Consider the following 20810-nt stretch of genomic DNA (forward strand, 5'->3'; position numbering starts at 1 on the left):
CTCTTGCTTATCAAGAACCTATCAATCTCCACTTTCAAAACACTCAATGACTTTGCCTCCACTGCTGTCTGTGGCAATTATTTCCACAGATTTGCCACCCTCTGGTTAAAGACATTTCTTCTCATTTCCATTCTAAAGGTTTGATCTTTTATTCCGAGACCCTCCCACTACTGGAAACATCCTTTCCGCATCCACTAGGCCTTTCAATATTTGGTAAGCTTCAAGGAGATCCCCCCTCATCCTTCTAAGCTCCAGCGAGTACAAGCCCAGAGTCATCAACTGCTCCTCATACATTAACCCAATCATTGGGTGATTGGGGGGATCTTATTGAAACATATAAGATAATTAGGGGATTGGACACATTAGAGGCAGGAAACATGTTCCCAATGTTGGGGGAGTCCAGAACAAGGGGCCACAGTTTAAGAATAAGGGGTAGGCCATTTAGAACGGAGAGGAGGAAGAACTTTTTCAGTCAGAGAGTGGTGAAGGTGTGGAATTCTCTGCCTCAGAAGGCAGTGGAGGCCAGTTCGTTGGATGCTTTCAAGAGAAAGCTGGATAGAGCTCTTAAGGATAGCGGAGTGAGGGGGTATGGGGAGAAGGCAGGAACGGGGTACTGATTGAGAGTGATCAGCCATGATCGCATTGAATGGCGGTGCTGGCTCGAAGGGCTGAATGGCCTACTCCTGCACCTATTGTCTATTGTCTATTCCCATATGATTTATAGTCCATTGTGTATTGAATTGTTCTAAAAGAGGATGAAAAAATTCTCAATATATTACCTAAATGAAATGCAAATCAAACTCGTATTTGATTGCCCAACAGCCAGTTTTAAATGTTTTATTGTTCTTTTGGATTTCATCTGTTTATTTTTGTTCATCATTTTCGGGTCATAATTTGCTTCATTAAGACTGATAAGTCATTGTTCCAGGTTTGGCTAGTCCATTAGATGGGGCAGGAAAACTGCCTTTATGCTTACCAGTGCAGAGACCAAATAAGCATCATTGCAGGTTGGTTTCTGAGGATATTGTGCTGCAGAGTGGAATGTTGCAGAACATGCCCTCATATTTGCCTTCAAAGAGCAGAATGTAGTTCCCCAAAGACAATAAGTACGTATAAGTAAGTGGATTTTGTTTTGAGGATTATAAGTCATCTTGACCAAGACTTGACTATCTTGATTAGTACGTGTGTAAGGGGTTATGGGGAGAAGGCAAGCGAATGGGGTTAAGAGGGAAAGATCGATCAGCCACGATTGAATGGCAGAGTAGAACTGATGGGCCAAATGACCTAATTCTGCTCCTATAACTTATGAACGAGCATTTATACGGCCTGTTGGGTAGATCCTCTGCTGTTTGTTTTACTTTTAAATGTTGCTTTGACACCTAAAGAAAAAGAGATTATCCACCATGTGGTGATATGGGTTATTCTGGGCGTGCAGTTGGTGGGGTGGGTTGGGGTGCAGGAAAGTATAAATATGTTCAGTGTGACATCACGACTCTTGCTTTGATTTTGCAGGTGGCTTCTATAAGACAGCATCTAGCCACCATCTATGAAAAGGAAGAAGACTGGAGAAATGCCGCTCAAGTTTTGGTGGGAATTCCATTGGAAACCGGACAGAAGTGCGTAATTGGATGCGACTTGGTTCATTTTGCAGTGTAGCGTGCAGCTTGTAACTATTTTGAACAAGGTGGTTCCTTTAAAAATTAATAAATTCATATCTACAAATCATTACACAGATAAATTGTCCATTTCTTTAAAAGTGAGATTGTAAATAATCGATATTGCTTAAGAGATTTACCTGATATTTTATGGACACCTTTAATGGTTCAAGTGACACCCAGGGCATAGTAAGAATGTCATCATTGGTACAAATGAATCATTGATCTAAGATTCTGTTTTAGAAGAGTTGCTGCTTTCCCAATTTTTACAAAGTGCTTTTGTAGAATATTTTGCTCTCTTGTCTGTCTTCTTCCATCTGCTCTGCTGGTAAGGAATGATATTCATTCCCTTGGAAGGGGTGACATAGAATCAGGAGATGTTGAATCAGTATGGATAGAAATGAGGAATTGTAAGGGTAAAAAGACCCTAATGGGAGTTATCTATAGGCCCCCAAACAGTAGCCTCGACATAGGGTGCAAGTTGAATCAGGAGATAAAATTGGCGTGTCACAAATGTAATGCTACGGTGGTTATGGGAGATTTCAACATGCAGGTAGTCTGGGAAAATCAGGTTGGAAATGGACCCCAGGAAAGAGAGTTTGTAGAGTGCCTTCGAGATGGATTCTTAGAACAGCTTGTACTGGAGCCTACCAGGGAGAAGGCAATTCTGGATTTAGTGTTGTGTAATGATCCTGATCTGATAAGGGGACTAGAGGTAAAAGAGCCATTAGGAGGCAGTGATCACAACATGATAAGTTTTACTCTGCAAATGGAAAGGCAGAAGGGAAAATCGGAAGTGTCAGTATTACAGTATAGCAAAGGGGATTACAGAGGCATGAGGTGGGAGCTGGACAAAATTGACTGGAAGGAGGCCCTAGCAGGGAAGACGGTAGAACAGCAATGGCAGGTATTCCTGGGAATAATGCAGAGGTTGCAGGATCAATTTATCCCAAAGAGGCGGAAAGAGTCTAAGGGGAGTAAGAGACACCTGTGGCTGACAAGGGAAGTCAAGGACAGCATAAAAATTAAGGAGAGGAAGTATAACATAGCAAAGAAGAGTGGGAAGACAGAGGATTGGGACTCTTTTAAAGAGCAACAAAAATTAACTAAAAAGGCAATACGGGGAGAAAAGATGAGGTACGAGGGTAAACTAGTCAATAATATAAAGGAGGATAGCAAAAGTTTTTTTAGGTACGTGAAGAGGAAAAAAATAGTCAAGGCAAATGTGGGTCCCTTGAAGACAGAAGCAGGGGAATTTATTATGGGGAACAAAGAAATGGCAGACGAGTTAAACCGTTACTTTGGATCTGTCTACACTGAGGAAGATACACACAATCTCCCAAATGTTCTAGGAGCCGGAGAACCTAGGGTGATGGAGGAACTGAAGGAAATCCACATTAGGCAGGAAATGGTTTTGGGTAGACTGATGGGACTGAAGGCTGATAAATCCCCAGGGCCTGATGTTCTGCATCCCAGGGTACTTAAGGAGGTGGCTCTAGAAATAGTGGAAGCATTGGAGATCATTTTTCAATGTTCTATAGATTCAGGATCAGTTCCTGTGGATTGGAGGATAGCAAATGTTATCCCACTTTTTAAGAAAGGAGGGAGAGAGAAAACGGGTAATTATAGACCAGTTAGTCTGACATCAGTGGTGGGGAAGATGCTGGAATCAATTATAAAAGACGAAATTGCTGAGCATTTGGATAGCAATAACAGGATCATTCCAAGTCAGCATGGATTTACGAAGGGGAAATCATGCTTGACAAATCTACAGGAATTTTTTGAGGATGTAACTAGGAAAATTGACAGGGGAGAGTCGGTGCATGTGGTGTACCTCGACTTTCAGAAAGCCTTCGACAAGGTCCCACATAGGAGATTAGTGGGCAAAATTAGAGCACATGGTATTGGGGGTAGGGTACTGACATGGATAGAAAATTGGTTGACAGACAGAAAGCAAAGAGTGGGGATAAATGGGTCCCTTTCGGAATGGCAGGCAGTGACCAGTGGGGTACCGCAAGGTTCGGTGCTGGGACCCCAGCTATTTACGATATACATTAATGACTTAGATGAAGGGATTAAAAGTACCATTAGCAAATTTGCAGATGATACTAAGCTGGGGGGTAGTGTGAATTGTGAGGAAGATGCAATAAGGCTGCAGGGTGACTTGGACAGGTTGTGTGAGTGGGCGGATACATGGCAGATGCAGTTTAATGTAGATAAGTGTGAGGTTATTCACTTTGGAAGTAAGAATAGAAAGGCAGATTATTATCTGAATGGTGTCAAGTTAGGAAAAGGGGATGTTCAACGAGATCTGGGTGTCCTAGTGCATCAGTCACTGAAAGGAAGCATGCAGGTACAGCAGGCAGTGAAGAAAGCCAATGGAATGTTGGCCTTCGTAACAAGAGGAGTTGAGTATAGGAGCAAAGAGGTCCTTCTACAGTTGTACCGGGCCCTGGTGAGACCGCACCTGGAGTACCGTGTGCAGTTTTGGTCTCCAAATTTGAGGAAGGATATTCTTGCTATTGAGGGCGTGCAGCGTAGGTTCACTAGGTTAATTCCCGGAATGGCGGGACTGTCGTATGTTGAAAGGCTGGAGCAATTAGGCTTGTATACACTGGAATTTAGAAGGATGAGGGGGGATCTTATTGAAACATATAAGATAATTAGGGGATTGGACACATTAGAGGCAGGAAACATGTTCCCAATGTTGGGGGAGTCCAGAACAAGGGGCCACAGTTTAAGAATAAGGGGTAGGCCATTTAGAACGGAGATGAGGAAGAACTTTTTCAGTCAGAGAGTGGTGAAGGTGTGGAATTCTCTGCCTCAGAAGGCAGTGGAGGCCAGTTCGTTGGATGCTTTCAAGAGAGAGCTGGATAGAGCTCTTAAGGATAGCGGAGTGAGGGGGTATGGGGAGAAGGCAGGAATGGGGTACTGATTGAGAGTGATCAGCCATGATCGCATTGAATGGCGGTGCTGGCTCGAAGGGCTGAATGGCCTACTCCTGCACCTATTGTCTATTGTCTATTATCAGTAATCGGGATTTTATATCTTCTGTGAAGAGTGAGCGGATGAATGACCTTGTCTTAGCCATCTGTCAGTGAATATATTGATTGGAAATTGTGTGACATTGGTTTGGTAAAATGTCTTAACTTTCTCTCCTACCTATCTGGCAATGTATTGGCCTCACCTGGGTCTCTTCCCTTGGCAAGGAGATTCAGTGGAAAGGGGAAGGAGGCCTTCATCCATAATACTAATCATATGTATGAAGTATTGGTATTCTGGAAGAAGGCCTCCTTTCCACTGAATCTCCTTGCCAAAGAAAGAGACCCAGGTGAGGCCAATACATTGCCAGAAAGGTATGGTGAATCATACATATGATGTATGAGTATTTTAGTAGTTTTAATTGCATGAGCTTCTTGTCAACCTATGTATTAAGGGTATCCCTTAATATACAAATGCTTTATGAATTTTTGCTGTAACATACTAGTTTCTTTTGGACACATGTGCCTGATTTACAATGAGTTTTTGTAATAAGAGCAAGGCACAATGTTAACAATTAAAGGGAATTTTTATATTGAAAGTAATAAGAAAAGCATTTTCAGTTCACAACATTTCACATAATGCACTGTTTTCCTGGAATATAACCCATTTTATGAACTACCTTTATCTGAAGGTATTTACTCTTTAGATGCACAGAGTCTCTTGCCCAGACTGGGTGAATCGAGGGCCAGAGGTCATAGGTTTAAGGTGAAAGGGAAAAGATATAATGGGAATCTGAGGGTAAATTTTTCACACAAAGGGTAATGGGGGTATGGAACAAGCTACCAGAGGAGGTAGTTGAGGCAGGGACGATCCCAACATTTAAGAAAGCATTAGACAGGTACGTGGATAGGACAGGTTTGGAGGGATATGAGCCAAATGCGGGCAGGTAGGACAAGTGTAGCTGGAACATATTGGCTGGTGTGGGCAAGAAGGGCTGAAGGGCCTGTTACCACGCTGTATGACTCTTTGGAAGCAATTGAAACTATGTTGTGTTGGTCAAACCCTTTTAAAATATGGGCCTAAAATTTGCTGATTTAGCTGAAAAATAAAATCTTTTTCTATCTTTAAATCCTTCACTTACATTCATGCTCTGAAACTTTTCAGGTCAAATGCAACTTTGGAAAAGTCATGCATTAACATTTGACCTTTTTAATTTTGCAGGCAGTATAATGTGGACTATAAATTGGACACCTATCTGAAAATTGCTCGTTTGTATTTGGAAGATGATGATCCTGTTCAAGCAGAAGCTTACATTAACCGGGCATCTCTGCTTCAGAATGAATCAACCAATGAACAGCTGCAGATACATTATAAGGTACAATTCTGCTTCTGGAAAGATGATTTTCATTACTAAAAACCGGGGATCAATGAGAATATTTAGACATTTTGAAGAATTAGGCAATCCTAACTTGGCTGGGTGCTTTAGGTGATCTCCAGCACTTCTCAAATAATTTAGTTTAAAGTTTGTGCCAGGAGCTTAAATTTGCACCAGGAATTCATGGGTCATGGAGGAAGAAATTAAACTTGGTTTCCCATTTCTCGTGATTTAAATATATTTTTTGGGTGGTTCGTTCCATTAGATTTTTCTTATGTGTATCAAACTAATGAGTAATCCAGAGGCAGTTGCTGATTAAGGTTATAAATAGTATTGGATGAAGTACTGTTCCAGAACCACTACCCAGTTTATTCAATGTATTTAGGACATGAATGTGGGGAAATCCTAGGAAAACGAACAAGAACAAATTGATCAACTGGTGACAAAACACACTTAATTTTACTTGAATAAACAGCGCACTCTGCAGCGAGATTATGTTGGTAGTGGAGAGATCTAATATCATGTAATAAAGTAAAATTTTCCATTGTATAATTACTTAGCGTTAAACTAATTGGTAACTTATAAACAAATTAGTTCCAATATGGGACATTATGTCCACTTTAATTTACAAGTTGCAGTGCAGTGGCATCTCAATGGTAATCTGACCTCTCATCTCTGCAAACTACCAGGAGAAGAACCGAGCTGGCGAGAATTTGAGGACGTCATTCGCAAATATTCCTCCAAGTCACACACCATCCCAATTTAACATACTGCCATTCCTTATCATTGTATAGTCTCAATTCCAGAAAACTTCACCTAATGACCGTGTAAGAATGGCCTTTTAAGAGTATTTGCAATGGCTTACTATAACGTTTTTAAAGACAGTTAGTGTGCATAATAATTGCCGGCCTTGTCAGTGATGCCCACATCCTGCAAGTGAATGGAGAATTACACAACTTGGATGTATGTAAACCAGAAGAACCACTTCTATAGTCAAGCAAATTCATGTCCTAAATTTGTCACTTGGCACGCAAAATGTAAATTATTATAATTTCATTGAAGTACAACTTTCTTCTATGCTTTGTCTTCAGGTGTGCTATGCTCGTGTCCTCGATTACAGAAGGAAATTTATAGAAGCTGCCCAGCGATATAATGAGCTTTCGTATAAATCTATAGTTCATGAAACCGAGCGCCTCGAGGCTTTAAAGCATGCACTACACTGCACCATTCTTGCATCAGCAGGTACTATATTGTTGATAATACTCCTTGGGATATGGGCAATTCTAGCATAATTGTGCATGATAAGAGTCTAGTTGAGTTGTCTTAGTTTGCAGTTCAATATTTTAATCACCATGCCTGTAGTTATGTTGTTAGATCAGAGTCTTGTGAGCTTCCATCAAAAAATAAGTGCACCAGAAGTTGAAGTTAATTTTAGAGTATTTCAAACATAAAGTTAAACATTTTTTGTATCACTTTACTTTCATTAAGATCCCTTTCTGAAGTTTCTGCTTTCCTCCATTCTCTGTCTTGTGTATCTGTTGTGTGTCCATGAGATCTATTTTTTTTTAAATGATTATAATGTGGCTGGTAATGCCAGCATTATTTAAGAAAAACAATTGGTAGCCTTTGAGAGCAAATCTTAAAATATTATAAGATGATTGCATAGCATTATCATGCTGTGAACTCAGAAAGGAACAAAATGATGGCTTCACTGATTAATTTTGCATGGTTAGATACATTTTTCATATTTAAGCAATTTGTTTTGAAATTAAATAGTTGATATCAACCGTGGTTGTCTTTCCACCATATACTCTCAATGTCAGTGTGGAAAATATACCAGTCTATATAGCATTATTGAAGCAAATAGTGTAGGTGCATTTGAGTGAAGAATGAAGTGAGGAATAAGTAAATGGAGGTTAACACTAATAGATGTTTCTAAGAAAAGATGAAAGGAAGCTTGTGGAGCATAAAAATTGGCATGTATCAGGTAAGCCAGTAATTAGGTTTTGGACTTAGGATTCTTTCACCCTTTTTGGCTTTGTCTCTGTTGACAACCATTTATTTTGGATATATATGAATTAATCCAAACCAAAGGCCAGAACAGTTTTAGGAATTATGTTTGCCAAGGATAAATTTTGTTATGAGAACAATCTTGGATAGTCTCTTTCTCCCAATCTACCTCAATGTGGCCCTTGCACTTTTTAAAATCTCTACTTTCTCTGTAGCTGTGACATTATATTCTGCTTTCTGTTTAGTCTCTCTTTCCGCTACCTGTTGCATTTGTGTATGGCTTGATTATAGTTGTGTCTAGTATGGTCTGACTGAATAGCACGCGAAACAAAGTTTTTCACTTAGTCCTGTTGCACGTGACAATAAAAATAAAAACAAATACCAATATCAAACTCCATCCAAATAAAACATAACTTAAGGCACTTGCTTACACAAGTAAACACGATTGATGAGATTGCATTTTTTCCCACAAATATATTGGAACACTCAGTAGGAAGCAAATTGTGAGTCAGGGCATTCAAAAAGTCATTTGGAAATGCAACATGGTAAATGAATTCATGTAAACCAGGTGAAAAATTTGGTAAGCAGCTTTTCTATTGTTCTGTTTAATTTTAAGTTTTATCATTTGAAATGTCAGATGTTATTATAACACTAAATGTATCATCAAAATGCTGTATTAAAAGAAAAAAGAAAAGTTTTCCAGGCAAGAAAAACATACAATTTGCTGATTCGATGCATTATTATGAAGAAATACTGCAATGCAACCATGTTGAGTATTAAATTTCACAGTGATTCTTTTGGTTGTGCTTGCCCTGCAGGACAGCAGCGTTCCCGTATGCTGGCAACCCTTTTTAAGGATGAACGATGCCAGCAACTTGCAGCTTATGGCATTCTAGAGAAAATGTATCTGGATAGAATTATTCGAGGGAACCAGCTACAGGAGTTTGCTGCCATGCTGATGCCTCACCAGAAAGCAACGACTGCTGATGGTAAAGTCTACACAGTCTGTTTTTGTCCTGAAGGTGTGTTTAACACCTTTTTCTTTTAAATTGGAGCAGAATTACTTGTGTTTGATGAATCCAAAGTATGCTATTTCTGGTGCTATAAACTTTATTTTTAATGAACAGATGATCATATTGCTGCCAGGCTGATAGTCAATATCCATAAATTGTTGTGTTATTCATTCATGACTCAGATGATAATGCTGTGCTATCTTGAAACGCTCAGCACTGTTGAATTCTACATTTACTCATGTATGGAAGTTTAGTGGAGAATTGTGTCGGTAGTTCGACTGTATCAAGTTGCACATTATTCTTTTTCATAAATGTATTATTGATCTTCTGTTTTCCGGTGATGCAGCTGAAATCATAGCAATGGCTTTGAATTCAGCCCATTTTAATAAGTTAACTAAATACATTGATTTATGAAATTACATGAAATATGAAAAAAAATTGCAGAGTGATCCCCAGAGCAGAAGCTCTCGATTCATTATGTTAAAAACAGATTTCAACTTTTAATTGTAACATTGAATATTATTTTATTTATTTCATCCAAGGATTTTACTATTTTTGTTAATGTGGATGAAGCACTCTAATCTCTTAGCTAACCCCCTTTACTCTGATATCTCTCAATGTTAAGTGTAAAAAATATATAATAGTATTATTCTCTTGGCATTAAGGTACACTAAAAGATTACATCAATTTTAATTGCTTGGCTGTATTGAAATGGTCTGGATAAGTGGGTATTTTGTTTAAATCACTGAGGATTTTCTGGATGAAGACAATAGACCAATGAAAAAAAGACATTCAATTGAAATTGACAGAGCAACACTTACAATTTACTTTGGGCAAGGGGGAGAATCAACTTTAAAATAGCCATGAGGTTCCAATGCTTTCTCACAAAGCTGTACCTGACTTGGCATTAATCATCAATGATTAAAAGCAGAATGCAGGAGGATCAGGGCTGATCTTATAGAGGTGCATAAAATCATGTGAGGAATAGATCAGGTAGATACACAGAGTCTCTTGCCCAGAGTAGGTGAATCGAGGACCAGAGGACATAGGTTTAAGGTGAAGAGGAAAATATTTAATAAGAATCTGAGGGGTATCTTTTTCACACAAAGGGTGGAGGGTGTATGGAACAAGCTGCCAGAGGTGGTAGTTGAGGCTGGAACTACCCCGATGTTCAAGAAACCGGCTGGTCGGTATGAGCAAGTTGGGCCGAAGGGACTGTTTCCATGCTGTATCACTCTATGACGAACCAACCAAAACTTCAAGGCAATCAAATGGGAGTGGGCAGCAGATGGGTAATGTAAATGTTAGGAGGATATTGGACAGATTTCCTTACTCAGGTTGCATTGGGCATCCATGGAGAAGTGAATGCCGTGTAAAGGTTTTGCTCCTGCTATGTGGGACTTTACCGGTTTAAAGTTTACCGATGCAATACGGCACTTTAAATGTTTATAACATCTATAATATGGTTAAATTGGATTTAAAGAAACAAAATGTAGATTTCATTTTTTGAGCAATTGGTGAGCTTTTCTCACCTTATTTTCTATTTTTCAATGACACGGGATGAGAACTTTCAGCCCATAAAATCCATGCAGGCTCTCAGGGCAATCCGCTACCTGCCCCCCCCCCCCCCCCCCCCCACATTTATTTTTCTGTAACCTATTGTCCCTCACATACATGCCAGCTCCATTGTGATCCTCCTGCCAGCCAGCTACATTATGGATAATTTGCCATACTTTCAGTGTCATTGTACCACCCATGCTTGTAAAATGGTTTGAAAAGCATATGTAAATATTACCATCTTCAAGTTGCATACATATTGGGTAGATTTGCCCTAGTATTGGCCTGAATTCCTTGGACCTGCCCCACCCGTGGTCTTGCACCCTGCACACCTCTGGATGTTATTGGCTGAATGAGCTGACCCTCTGCGTTGACTGATAACGCAAGTTTGGAGCAGATTCCCACTGAGGCGACGTAACCCAACGTCCTGCCCCCAGAACACGTGGGCAGTTTACTGGTTGCAAAACTTAAATACATGTAAAAACAAGGAATAAATAATCAACTTGAATGCTCTTTAAGATGCAGGTAAATATATAGCACACTACAAGTGTGGGGGTGACCCCATTCAAGTAAATGGGTTTATTGTTTGTGCACCAGTCAATCCTTGTGTATAATTAAAGGCTGGAGGCTGAGTGCAATTAGACGCTCACCAGGATGTGAAAACTTAATTGCTGAACTCAATTTTGAGCATTGGAGCCTACGTCTGGGTAAGACTGAACCTGATCTTCAGGAGGTTTCGAGCTTGCATATTTGGCCACACATTCAGAACCTTCTGTCGTCTGAATAGATAATAGTTGCTGGTTATTTTGAGAATGGCCGGCTTTCAGTCAAAATATATTTGTCCTAATGTACATGCTCAATATTGCCATTTAAATGATGCAAAAAGATCTTTCAGCTAACATTGGTTCTGAATGCTTTCCTGCTGTCTTGGAACAGAAAATTCACAACATTTATTTTGAAAGGAATGAGGTTCAAGATCTTTAAAGGAACCATACGTTTAAATTCTCCTCATCCTCAAGAGGATGCTACTATTGAAACCATGATTTCTAAATTTGGGAATGGTCACTGGGTTCACAGACACTCATGGTCAAAATTTACCACATGGCAATGACTAATTTAAAAGATTCCTTGTGAGCACATATATTTTCACACGTAAAATCCAGAAATTCAGGTTAAATAAAAGAAACAAACCCTGGGCTGGTCATTCTTGTGGTTTGTTCTATATCAATGTTGTGAATCTAGGAAATATTCAAAAATATGCAAAAACACTGGTGCTTAAGGAGGATACTTTAAAGATGTTTTTTCCTGTGACCATCTCTCCAATAGCAAAGCACAGAGCTTGCTACTGTCTATCAGTTATCACAATACCTTCCCCTCTCTGGTTACATAAAGGTTTAAATACCTTTTTAGCAACTGTCAAACCAAAATATCTGTCAGCATTCTTTTTCATTTGCTTATAGTAGATATAAAAGTCTATGAGATTGCATTGATTGTAATGATGTGATATTTCCTCCCTTGATACCAGGTTCCAGTATACTGGACAGGGCTGTCATTGAGCACAACCTGCTTTCTGCCAGCAAACTGTACAATAATATTACATTTGAAGAGCTTGGAGCTTTGCTAGAAATACCACCAGCCAAGGTAAGCTCCTGAAGTACTGAACGTTGTCTTATATTAATCCCTGAGTTCAAATCTTCAGCCGACAGGCGGCGCAGCGGTAGAGTTGCTGCCTTACAGCGAATGCAGCGCCGGAGACTCAGGTTCGATCCTGACTACGGGTGCTGTACTGTAAGGAGTTTGTACGTTCTCCGCGTGACCTGCGTGGGTTTTCTCCGAGATCTTCGGTTTCCTCCTACACTCCAAAGACGTACAGGTATGTAGGTTAATTGACTGGGTAAAAGTTTAAATTAAAAAAAAAAAAATTGTCCCTAGTGTGTGTAAGATAGTGTTAATGTGCGGGGATCGCTGGGCGGTGCGGACTTGGTGGGCCGAAAAGGCCTGTTTCCGCGCTGTATCTGAAATATGAAAATATGAAAATATGAAAATATCCTCTGCTTAATAGGAAAAATATGCCGTCAGTGTATATTTTGGCATTTGTTCATTTCACGTACATAAGAAAAACATTTTTAGAGCTGGGCATTTACTTTTTGCTAAGAGCAACATTTCCAACAAATAATTTGAAATTGCATATTATGGTTTTTCCTACACAGCACGATGAACTAGCATTGGGAGCCACAGACAAAAGGAACTTTAGGTAGAATGTATTTTGGCCACATGGTCTTTTTCAAATGGAAGGCTTTGGAAAACAGGTATCTTGGTGGATTAGGATATTGTTCCTACACCTCCCTATATCTGCTCTAACCTCAATAAATGAAATTGATAAATCCTAGATCCTCAAAAGTAATCAATTTCCAAATTAACATTAATGCACTCAAAACTGCTTAATTAGCATCATCAAACAGCCCCACTGTGAATTTTGGAGGTCTGGTATGAACTGATGTTTTGATGTACATAGAAGGAATGTTTCTGAGCTGTGAATTCTTTTACCAAGTGCAAATCAGAAACCTTTCCTACAAAAAGTCCTCTGAGGAAGCAATGGAAATAATATTGGATCACTGTAATCTAGAGTTAATTACAAACCAAATTGATTTGCTTTTTGGTTATTCTTCAAAAACAAGGTCCTGTTTACATTTAATTCCCTTTCATTTATTATTTGAAAACATTTGACAAAGTCCTTTGTTTCTGATCTTACCCAGATCTGTATATACACATATAATTGGCATCTTGACTGAACAGCCAACCATTGCTTTGTTTGCCTGGGTTGATGCAAAGGACATGGCTGCATCAACAACTATTTAAAGAGACCTTGAACATCTTATCGGTCAAAAGAGAAACCAGAGGTCCATCTTCGTGCTGTTCTAGTTGAGATGTTTGTCTTTTTCTTCTTTTATTTTATCATGGCGATCTTTTTATTTAAGCTATGCTGGAAAGAAGCTCCTCAATAAATGAAGTAATTATGCACTTACAAAGACACCAAGTGCAGGATTAACTCAGGGGCCCAGGCAGCATATCTGGCTGGAGACCATGGATAGGTGACATTTCAGGTTGGAACCCTTCTTCAGACTGATGGCAGAGGGTGTGGGTGGGAGAAAGCTGGAAGAGAGGAGGGGCAGGACAAAGCCTGGCAAGTGGTAAGGGATGGTTTTGATAAGCAGATGGTTGGACAAAGGCCAGAGATGAAAAGACAGAAGATGTGAGACAAAGGATTGAAGAGTTTTGAATTGTAAAGTTAGAGGAAGGAATGTCGGTAGAAGGGGAGGGGGAGGGGAAAATAGGTGAGAGTCCAGGTGGGACAGGGGAGGGTAGGAGGAAAGTGGGTGTGAGGGAAGGAGGTGGACGGAGGTGGGGGGGGAGTTACCTCAAAATGGAGAATTCAATGTTCATACTGTTGGGTTGAAAGCTACCCAAACGGAATATAAGACACTTCCTCCAGTTTGCGTGCCTTCTCACTCTGGCAATGGAGAAGGCCCAGGACAGAAAGGTCAGTATGGGAATGGGAAGAGGAGTTAACATAGTTAGCAACCGGGATATCTAGTAGTCCTTGGTGGTCCAAGTGCAAGCGTTTGGCGAAACCGTTGCTGTGTCATAAGCTCATAAGGAATAAGAAAGAGCAAAGGTGGGTGACTATGATACAGATTAGTAAGCGTAGAGTGCAGGAGACTTCAATAGTGCTGTACCTATTGAAAACAGGTACATCCTCTTGGGAGCGGATGACACAAAAAGATTGAGTAGTAGCCAGGGCTGTGATTCCAACCCTGGTGCCAAGGCTTAACGAGGAAGAGTGACATCAGGCAAAGCTGTAGTGGTGGGGGACTCGATAGTCAGAGGTGCGGACAGGAGATTCTGCGGCAGCAGGCGAGACTCCAGGGTAGTGTGTTGCCTCCCTGGTGCCAGGATCCTGGACATCTCGGAGCGGCTGCACGGCATCCTCAAGAGAGAGGGGGAGCAGCCGGAGGTGGTTGTGCATATTGGCACAAATGATATTGGTAGGAAGAGGAAGGGGGTTCTGCAACAAGAATTTACAGAATTGGGTAAAAGATTGAAAAGCACAACCTGCAGGGTAGTGATCTCAGGATTGCTTCCCGTTCCTTATGCCAGTGAAGATAAGAACAGGAAGATAGGGGAAATGAATGTGTGGCTGAGGAGTTGGTGCAGGGATTCAGATTTCTGGATCATTGGGATCTCTTCCGGGGCTGGGGTGACCTGTATAAAAGGGATGGGTTGCACCTAAACTGGAAGGGGAGCACCATCCTAGTGGGATGGTTTGCTAATGCGACATAGGGGGATTTAAACTAGATTGGCAGGCGGGTGGGATCTCGTGCAGCACAGAGACACGAGAGACGCTGATATGGAGGGTGGTGTGGGAAAGATTAGTGGACAGAATAGGCAGGTGAAAGGCGGAGAGCGAGGAAGGAGGGTTGGTTTAAACTACATGCATTTTAATGCAAGCTCTGCTGGCGAGGGATGAAATTCAGTCCCTTGCGAGGGGTGACATAGGGACTGACAATGTAGAGTCGCTGTGGATAGAATTGAGGAATTGTAAAGGTGAGAAGACACTAATGGGAGTTATCTACAGGCCCCCAAACAGTAGCCTGGATATAGGGTGCAAGTTGCAGCAGGAGTTAAAATTGGCATGTAACAAAGGTAATGCCACTGTGGTTATGGGGGATTTCAATATGCAGGTAGACTGGGAAAATCAGGTTGGTCCTGGACCACAAAAAAGGGAGTTTGTAGAATGCCTCTGAGATGGATTCTTAGAGCAGCTTGTATTGGAGCCTACCAGAGAGAAGGCAATTCTGGACTTAGTGTTGTCTAATGAACCAGATTTGATAAGGGAATTCCAGGTAAAGGAACCACTAGGAGGTAGTGACCATAATATGATGTTTTAATCTGCAATTTGAGAGGGAGAAGGTTAAATCAGAAGTGTCAGTGTTGCAGTTGAACAAAGGGAACTATGAAGGCATGAGAGAGGAGCTGGCCAAGGTCGACTGGAAAAGGATCCTAGCAGGAATGACTGTGGAACAGCAATGGCAGGAATTTCAGGGCATAATCCAGAAGATGCAGGATCATTTCATTCCAAAGAGGAAGAAAGATTCTAAGGGGAGTAAGAGGCAACTGTGGCTGACAAGGGAAGATAGGGATGGAATAAAACTAAATGAAAAGGTGTGTTACATAGCAAAGAGTAGCGGGAAGTCAGAGGATTGGGACACTTTCAAAGCACAACAGAAGGTAACAAAAATGGCAATACGTGAAGAGATGAAGTACGAGGGGAAGCTGCCCAAGAATGTTAAGAAGGATAATAAAAGCTTCTTCGGGTATGTTAAGAGAAAATGATTAGTAAAGACAAATGTGGGTCCCTTGAAGGCAGAAACAGATGAAATTATTATTGGTAACAAGGAAATGGCAGAGAGTTGAACAGGTACTTTGGTTCTGTCTTCACAAAGGAAAACACAACCAATCTCCCAGATATACTAGAGGACAGAGGATCTAGGGAGACAGAGGAACTGAAAGAAATTTGCATTAGGCGAGAAACAGTATTGGGTAGACTGATGGGACTGAAGGCTGATAAATCCCCAGGGCCTGATGGTCTGCATCCCAGGGTATTCAAAGAGGTAGCTCTAGAAATCGTGGACGCATTGGTGATCATTTTCCAATGTTCTATAGATTCAGGATCAGTTCCTGTGGATTGGAGGGTAGCTAATGTTCTCCCACTTTTTAAAAAAGGAGGGAGAGAGAAAATAGGAAATTATAGACCAGTTAGTCTGACATCAGTGGTGGGGAAGATGCTGGAGTCAATTATAAAAGACGAAATAGTGGCACATTTGGATAGCAGTAACAGGATCGTTCCAAGTCAGCGTGGATTTACAAAGGGGAAATCATGCTTGACTAATCTTCTGGAATTTTCTGAGGATGTAACTAGGAAAATGGACAGGGGAGAGCCGGTGGATGTAGTGTACCATGACTTTCAGAAAGCCTTCGACAAGGTCCCACATAGGAGATTAGTGTGCATAATTAGAGTACATGGTATTGGGAGTTGGGTACTGACATTTATAGAGAATTGGTTGGCAGACAGAAAGCAAAGAGTGGGGATAAATGGGTCCCTTTCAGAAAGGCAGGCAGTGACTAGGGTACCGCAAGGCTCGGTGCTGGGACCGCTGCTATTTACAATATACATTAATGACTTGGATGAAGGGATTAAAAGTAACATTAGCAAATTTGTAGATGACACAAAGCTGGGGGCAGTGTGAACTGTGAGGAAGATGCTATGAGGTTGCAGGGTGACTTGGACAGGCTGTGTGAGTGGCCGGATGCATGGCAGATGTAGTTTAATGTGGATAAGTGTAAAGTTATCCACTTTGGTGGTAAGAATAGGAGGGCAGATTATTATCTGAATGGTGTCAAGTTAGGAAAAGGGGACGTACAACGAGATCTGGGTATCCTAGTGCATCAGTCACTGAAAGGAAGCATGCAGGTACAGCAGGCAGTGAAGAAACCCAATGGAATGTTGGCCTTCATAACAAGAGGTGTTGAGTATAGGAGAAAAGAGGTCCTTCTACAGTTGTACAGGGCCCTAGTGAGACCACACCTGGAGTACTGTGTGCAGTTTTGGCCTCCAAATTTGAGGAAGGATATTCTTGCTATTGAGAGCGTGCAGCGTAGGTTTACTAGGTTAATTCCCGGAATGGCGGGACTGTCGTATGTTGAAAGACTGGAGCAACTAGGCTTATATACATGAGAGGGGATCTTATTGAAACATATAAGATTATTAAGGGGTTGGACACGTTAGAGGCAGGAAACATGTTCCCAATGTTTGGAGTCCTGAACCAGGGGCCGCAGTTTAAGAATAAGGGGTAGGCCATTTAGAATAGAGATGAAGAAAACCTTTTTAAGTCAGAGAGTTGTAAATCTGTGGAATTGTTTGCCTCGGAAGGCAGTGGAGGCCAGATCTCTGAATGCTTTCAAGAGAGAGCTAGATAGAGCTCTTAAGGATAGCGGAGTCAGGGGGTATGGGGAGAAGGCAGGAACGGGGTACTGATTGAGAATTATCAGCCATGATCACATTGAATGGTGGTGCTGGCTCGAAGGGCCGAATGGCCTACTCCTGCACCTATTGTCTATTGATATATCCGAGGACATTGGGGGAAACTAGAGTGGAAGTTGCAGGAATTCTGTTTGAAATATATGAGTCGTCTGTTGGGATGGGGAGCAAGAGCAGAACTACAGGATACAGACTAGGGTGAGGGATCCATCTGTGACAGCAGGGGGGAAGCCCCCGTTTACTAAAGAAAGAGGACATCTCGGATGTCGTAGAATGGAAAGCCTCATCTTGGAAGCAGATGTGATGAAGACAGAGCATTTGATGTCATTCCAGCAGTTGGAAACAAATAGGTCCAAAGAGGGTAGAAGGCCAGCAGAGGTCGTCCATGACGAGGAGGAATGATGGGAACGGGAGAAGGGGTTATCATTGGGCGGTGAGAACTTACCAGAGAAAAAAGCCTGGAGGTAGAGGCACCAGAACAGCTGAACATCATGGCAGGACCAGAACTCATTGAGGTGTGGGCGTAGGGGTAAGTAGATAAGTCCTCTGCTGAGGACTGACCATTCTGCATCAGCAGAAGTAGTTGGGGGGATGGTGAAAGAGGTAGTCCATGAGGAGGAGGAGTTATGGGGTCTGGGGACAAAAAGAGATGAAGGGAGATGGGGGGGGGGGGATTGATGTCCCATGATTATGTGGACAACACATGCTCCCACCCTACCTCTTGCAAAGACGCTATCCCCTGCACTCAATTTCTCCGTCTACGCCGCACTTGCTCCCAAGTTGAGGTTTTCCAATCCGGAACCTTGGAGATGTCCTCTTTCGTAAACTTGGTTCCTCCCTGGTGTCATAGACAGACCCCTCACCTGCATCTCCTGTTGCCTGTAGTTCTGCTCTCACTCCTCTTCCCCCTGAACGATAGAGGACCCCTGGTCCTCACCTTTCACCCCTCTCGCCTCTGTGTTCAACACATCATCTTCCCTCATCCTTTCCCACCCAAACAATCCCCTCCCCATGTACTTTCCCCTGCAAACACAGGAGATGCTTCACGCTACGTTACCTCCTCCTGCACCTCCATCCAGGGACCCCAGCAATCCTTCCAGGTGAAACAGAGGTTCACATGCACCTCCTCTGACCTTGCCTACTGCTTTCAGTGATCCCCATGTGACTTCCTGTATGTTGGCGACCACTTCACCGAAAACCTGCGCTCAGTCCACCAAGGCCTACTGGATCTCTCATTTGCCATCCATTGTCACTCTTCTTCCCATTGCCATATGGACCTTTCTGTACTGGACCTCTTCCATTACCAGAATGAGACCACAAGCAAAGAGGAAGAACAGCACCTCGTATTCCTTTTGAGTAGCTTGCAACCCAATGGTATGAACATTGAATTTCTGATTTTAGGTAACTACAACCCTCCTTTCCTCCACCCCCGCCCGCACATTCTCTCCTGTGACTCACCAGGACTTCCGCCTATTTCTCCCCTCACTTCTACATTCCTTCCTCTAGCTTCACAATTCACAAAGCTTCAATTTTTTTGTCTCACATTTTCTGACTTTTCATCTCTGGCTTTTGCCCAACTATCTACCTATCAAAAACACCTCTCACCCGTATCCATTGATCACTTGCCAGGATTTGTCCTTCGCCTCCTCTCTTCCAACTTTCTTCCCACCTGTCCCCTTCTCACAATTAGTCTGAAGGGTCCCGACCCAAAACGTCACCTATCCATGTTCTCCAGTCATGCTGCCTGACCCGCTGAGTTACTTAAGCACTTTGTGTCTTTTTTTGTAAAGCAACATCTGCATACCTTGTTTCTGCCTAATATTTACCTCATGCCTGAAATCAGGAATTTTGTTTATCATTTCAGATATCATTCTTGATTTTGTCCATATCTTTCGATTTATCATATCTGCTGTATTTCACTGGATCCACATTTATAATTGTCTAACTTAACCTGCATCTGTCATTTATTTCCCCTTCCATCCCCAGAGCCATGTTCACAATGTTATCCTTTTTTTTGTGATCTTAGTGTCATTATAAGCTTTGAGATACTTACTGATATCCTTCTGGATAATTCTGATTATGTTTTTATTACATTTGCCGACATTATCTTAGAAATGAAAGTGATTGGACGCATAGCCCTCAATATGAAACTGATATCAATGGTTGAAGCTGGCAACAAACTCCAGGTCTGCTGACAGATAGACCGGCAAAGTTTCCACTTTTATTGCAAACACGTTGCTTGCCGTACCTCAGTAAATAAGATAATATGATACATCGTAAGGCCTCTTCTTCAGGCTTGGTTGAAACCCATAAAGTGATGAAGGAAATTAAATGTTAGTATGACAGGTTAGGGAATTATAGTCCTAAGCTTTTGCCTGACTTTTCCAAGCATATTGCAAATAGGCATTAGGGAATGATACTGTACTATTCTGGCAAAATCAATGAAGCTTTTAGTAATTTTGTACTTAATAAACACCGTGAGTGTTATCTGAAATGAATTTTTGAGAATATTTTGGTCCCCTGCTGGTTTATGCTATATTTTTATAACTCAAATGCAATATTATGACCATATTTATTTGTTAATTGTGAGTCAGCAATAACAATAAGGATGGTAAGCAGGAATGTGAAAGGATTTTGAAGGCAGTGAAAGTTTTCCAGATCAGGCTAATTACAGGTTAGTTCCTGATTTTTCTTTTCTGGATGTAATTCTGTAACATATTTACAAGTTATCGGAGTAGAATTAAGCCATTCGGCCCATCTGGTCTACTCTGCTGTGTTTTTTGTGTTTTCAAGTTGCAAAAGTCTTCATGTGTGGATGTGACATTTTCTGAGAGCCATTTTGATGTCATCAGGAATTCTGGGCATACTGGTTTCTGGTTTCTCCCTGACCCCCGAGTGCATTGGTAGGCATTCCTGTGATGAATAAGCACCATGCACACAGACAATGACAAGCTACTGAAGAAGCAAGGATTTCAGCAAGAAGCTGTTTCTAACTTAAGTGTTTGAGAAGCAATTCTGATACCTGAATGTTAGTGAGGAACTACGGATGAGAATGAACAGATCATTAACAGCATCCTCACTGAACTCACGGACGTCTGTCACTTCCACGGCCAAGATCA

General features: G+C 41.5%; 1 protein-coding gene across 3 annotated transcripts in view; it reads left to right on the plus strand.

Annotated features, from left to right (window-relative positions):
- cops4 (COP9 constitutive photomorphogenic homolog subunit 4 (Arabidopsis)) overlaps positions 1 to 20810 on the plus strand; it is a 47058-nt gene that overhangs the window by 16154 nt on the left and 10094 nt on the right. For 2 of the 3 annotated variants that reach the window (XM_078401459.1, XM_078401450.1), the window contains exons 4-8: positions 1513 to 1616; positions 5859 to 6012; positions 7104 to 7254; positions 8841 to 9044; positions 12118 to 12233. In XM_078401459.1, the coding sequence (XP_078257585.1) occupies positions 1513 to 1616; positions 5859 to 6012; positions 7104 to 7254; positions 8841 to 9044; positions 12118 to 12233 (729 nt within the window). The remainder of the gene's footprint in view (positions 1 to 1512; positions 1617 to 5858; positions 6013 to 7103; positions 7255 to 8840; positions 9045 to 12117; positions 12234 to 20810) is intronic. The other variant, XM_078401468.1, reaches the window with a different exon arrangement.

Source organism: Rhinoraja longicauda, chromosome 1, assembly GCF_053455715.1.
Source record: "Rhinoraja longicauda isolate Sanriku21f chromosome 1, sRhiLon1.1, whole genome shotgun sequence".
NCBI classification, from domain to species: domain Eukaryota; kingdom Metazoa; phylum Chordata; class Chondrichthyes; order Rajiformes; family Arhynchobatidae; genus Rhinoraja; species Rhinoraja longicauda.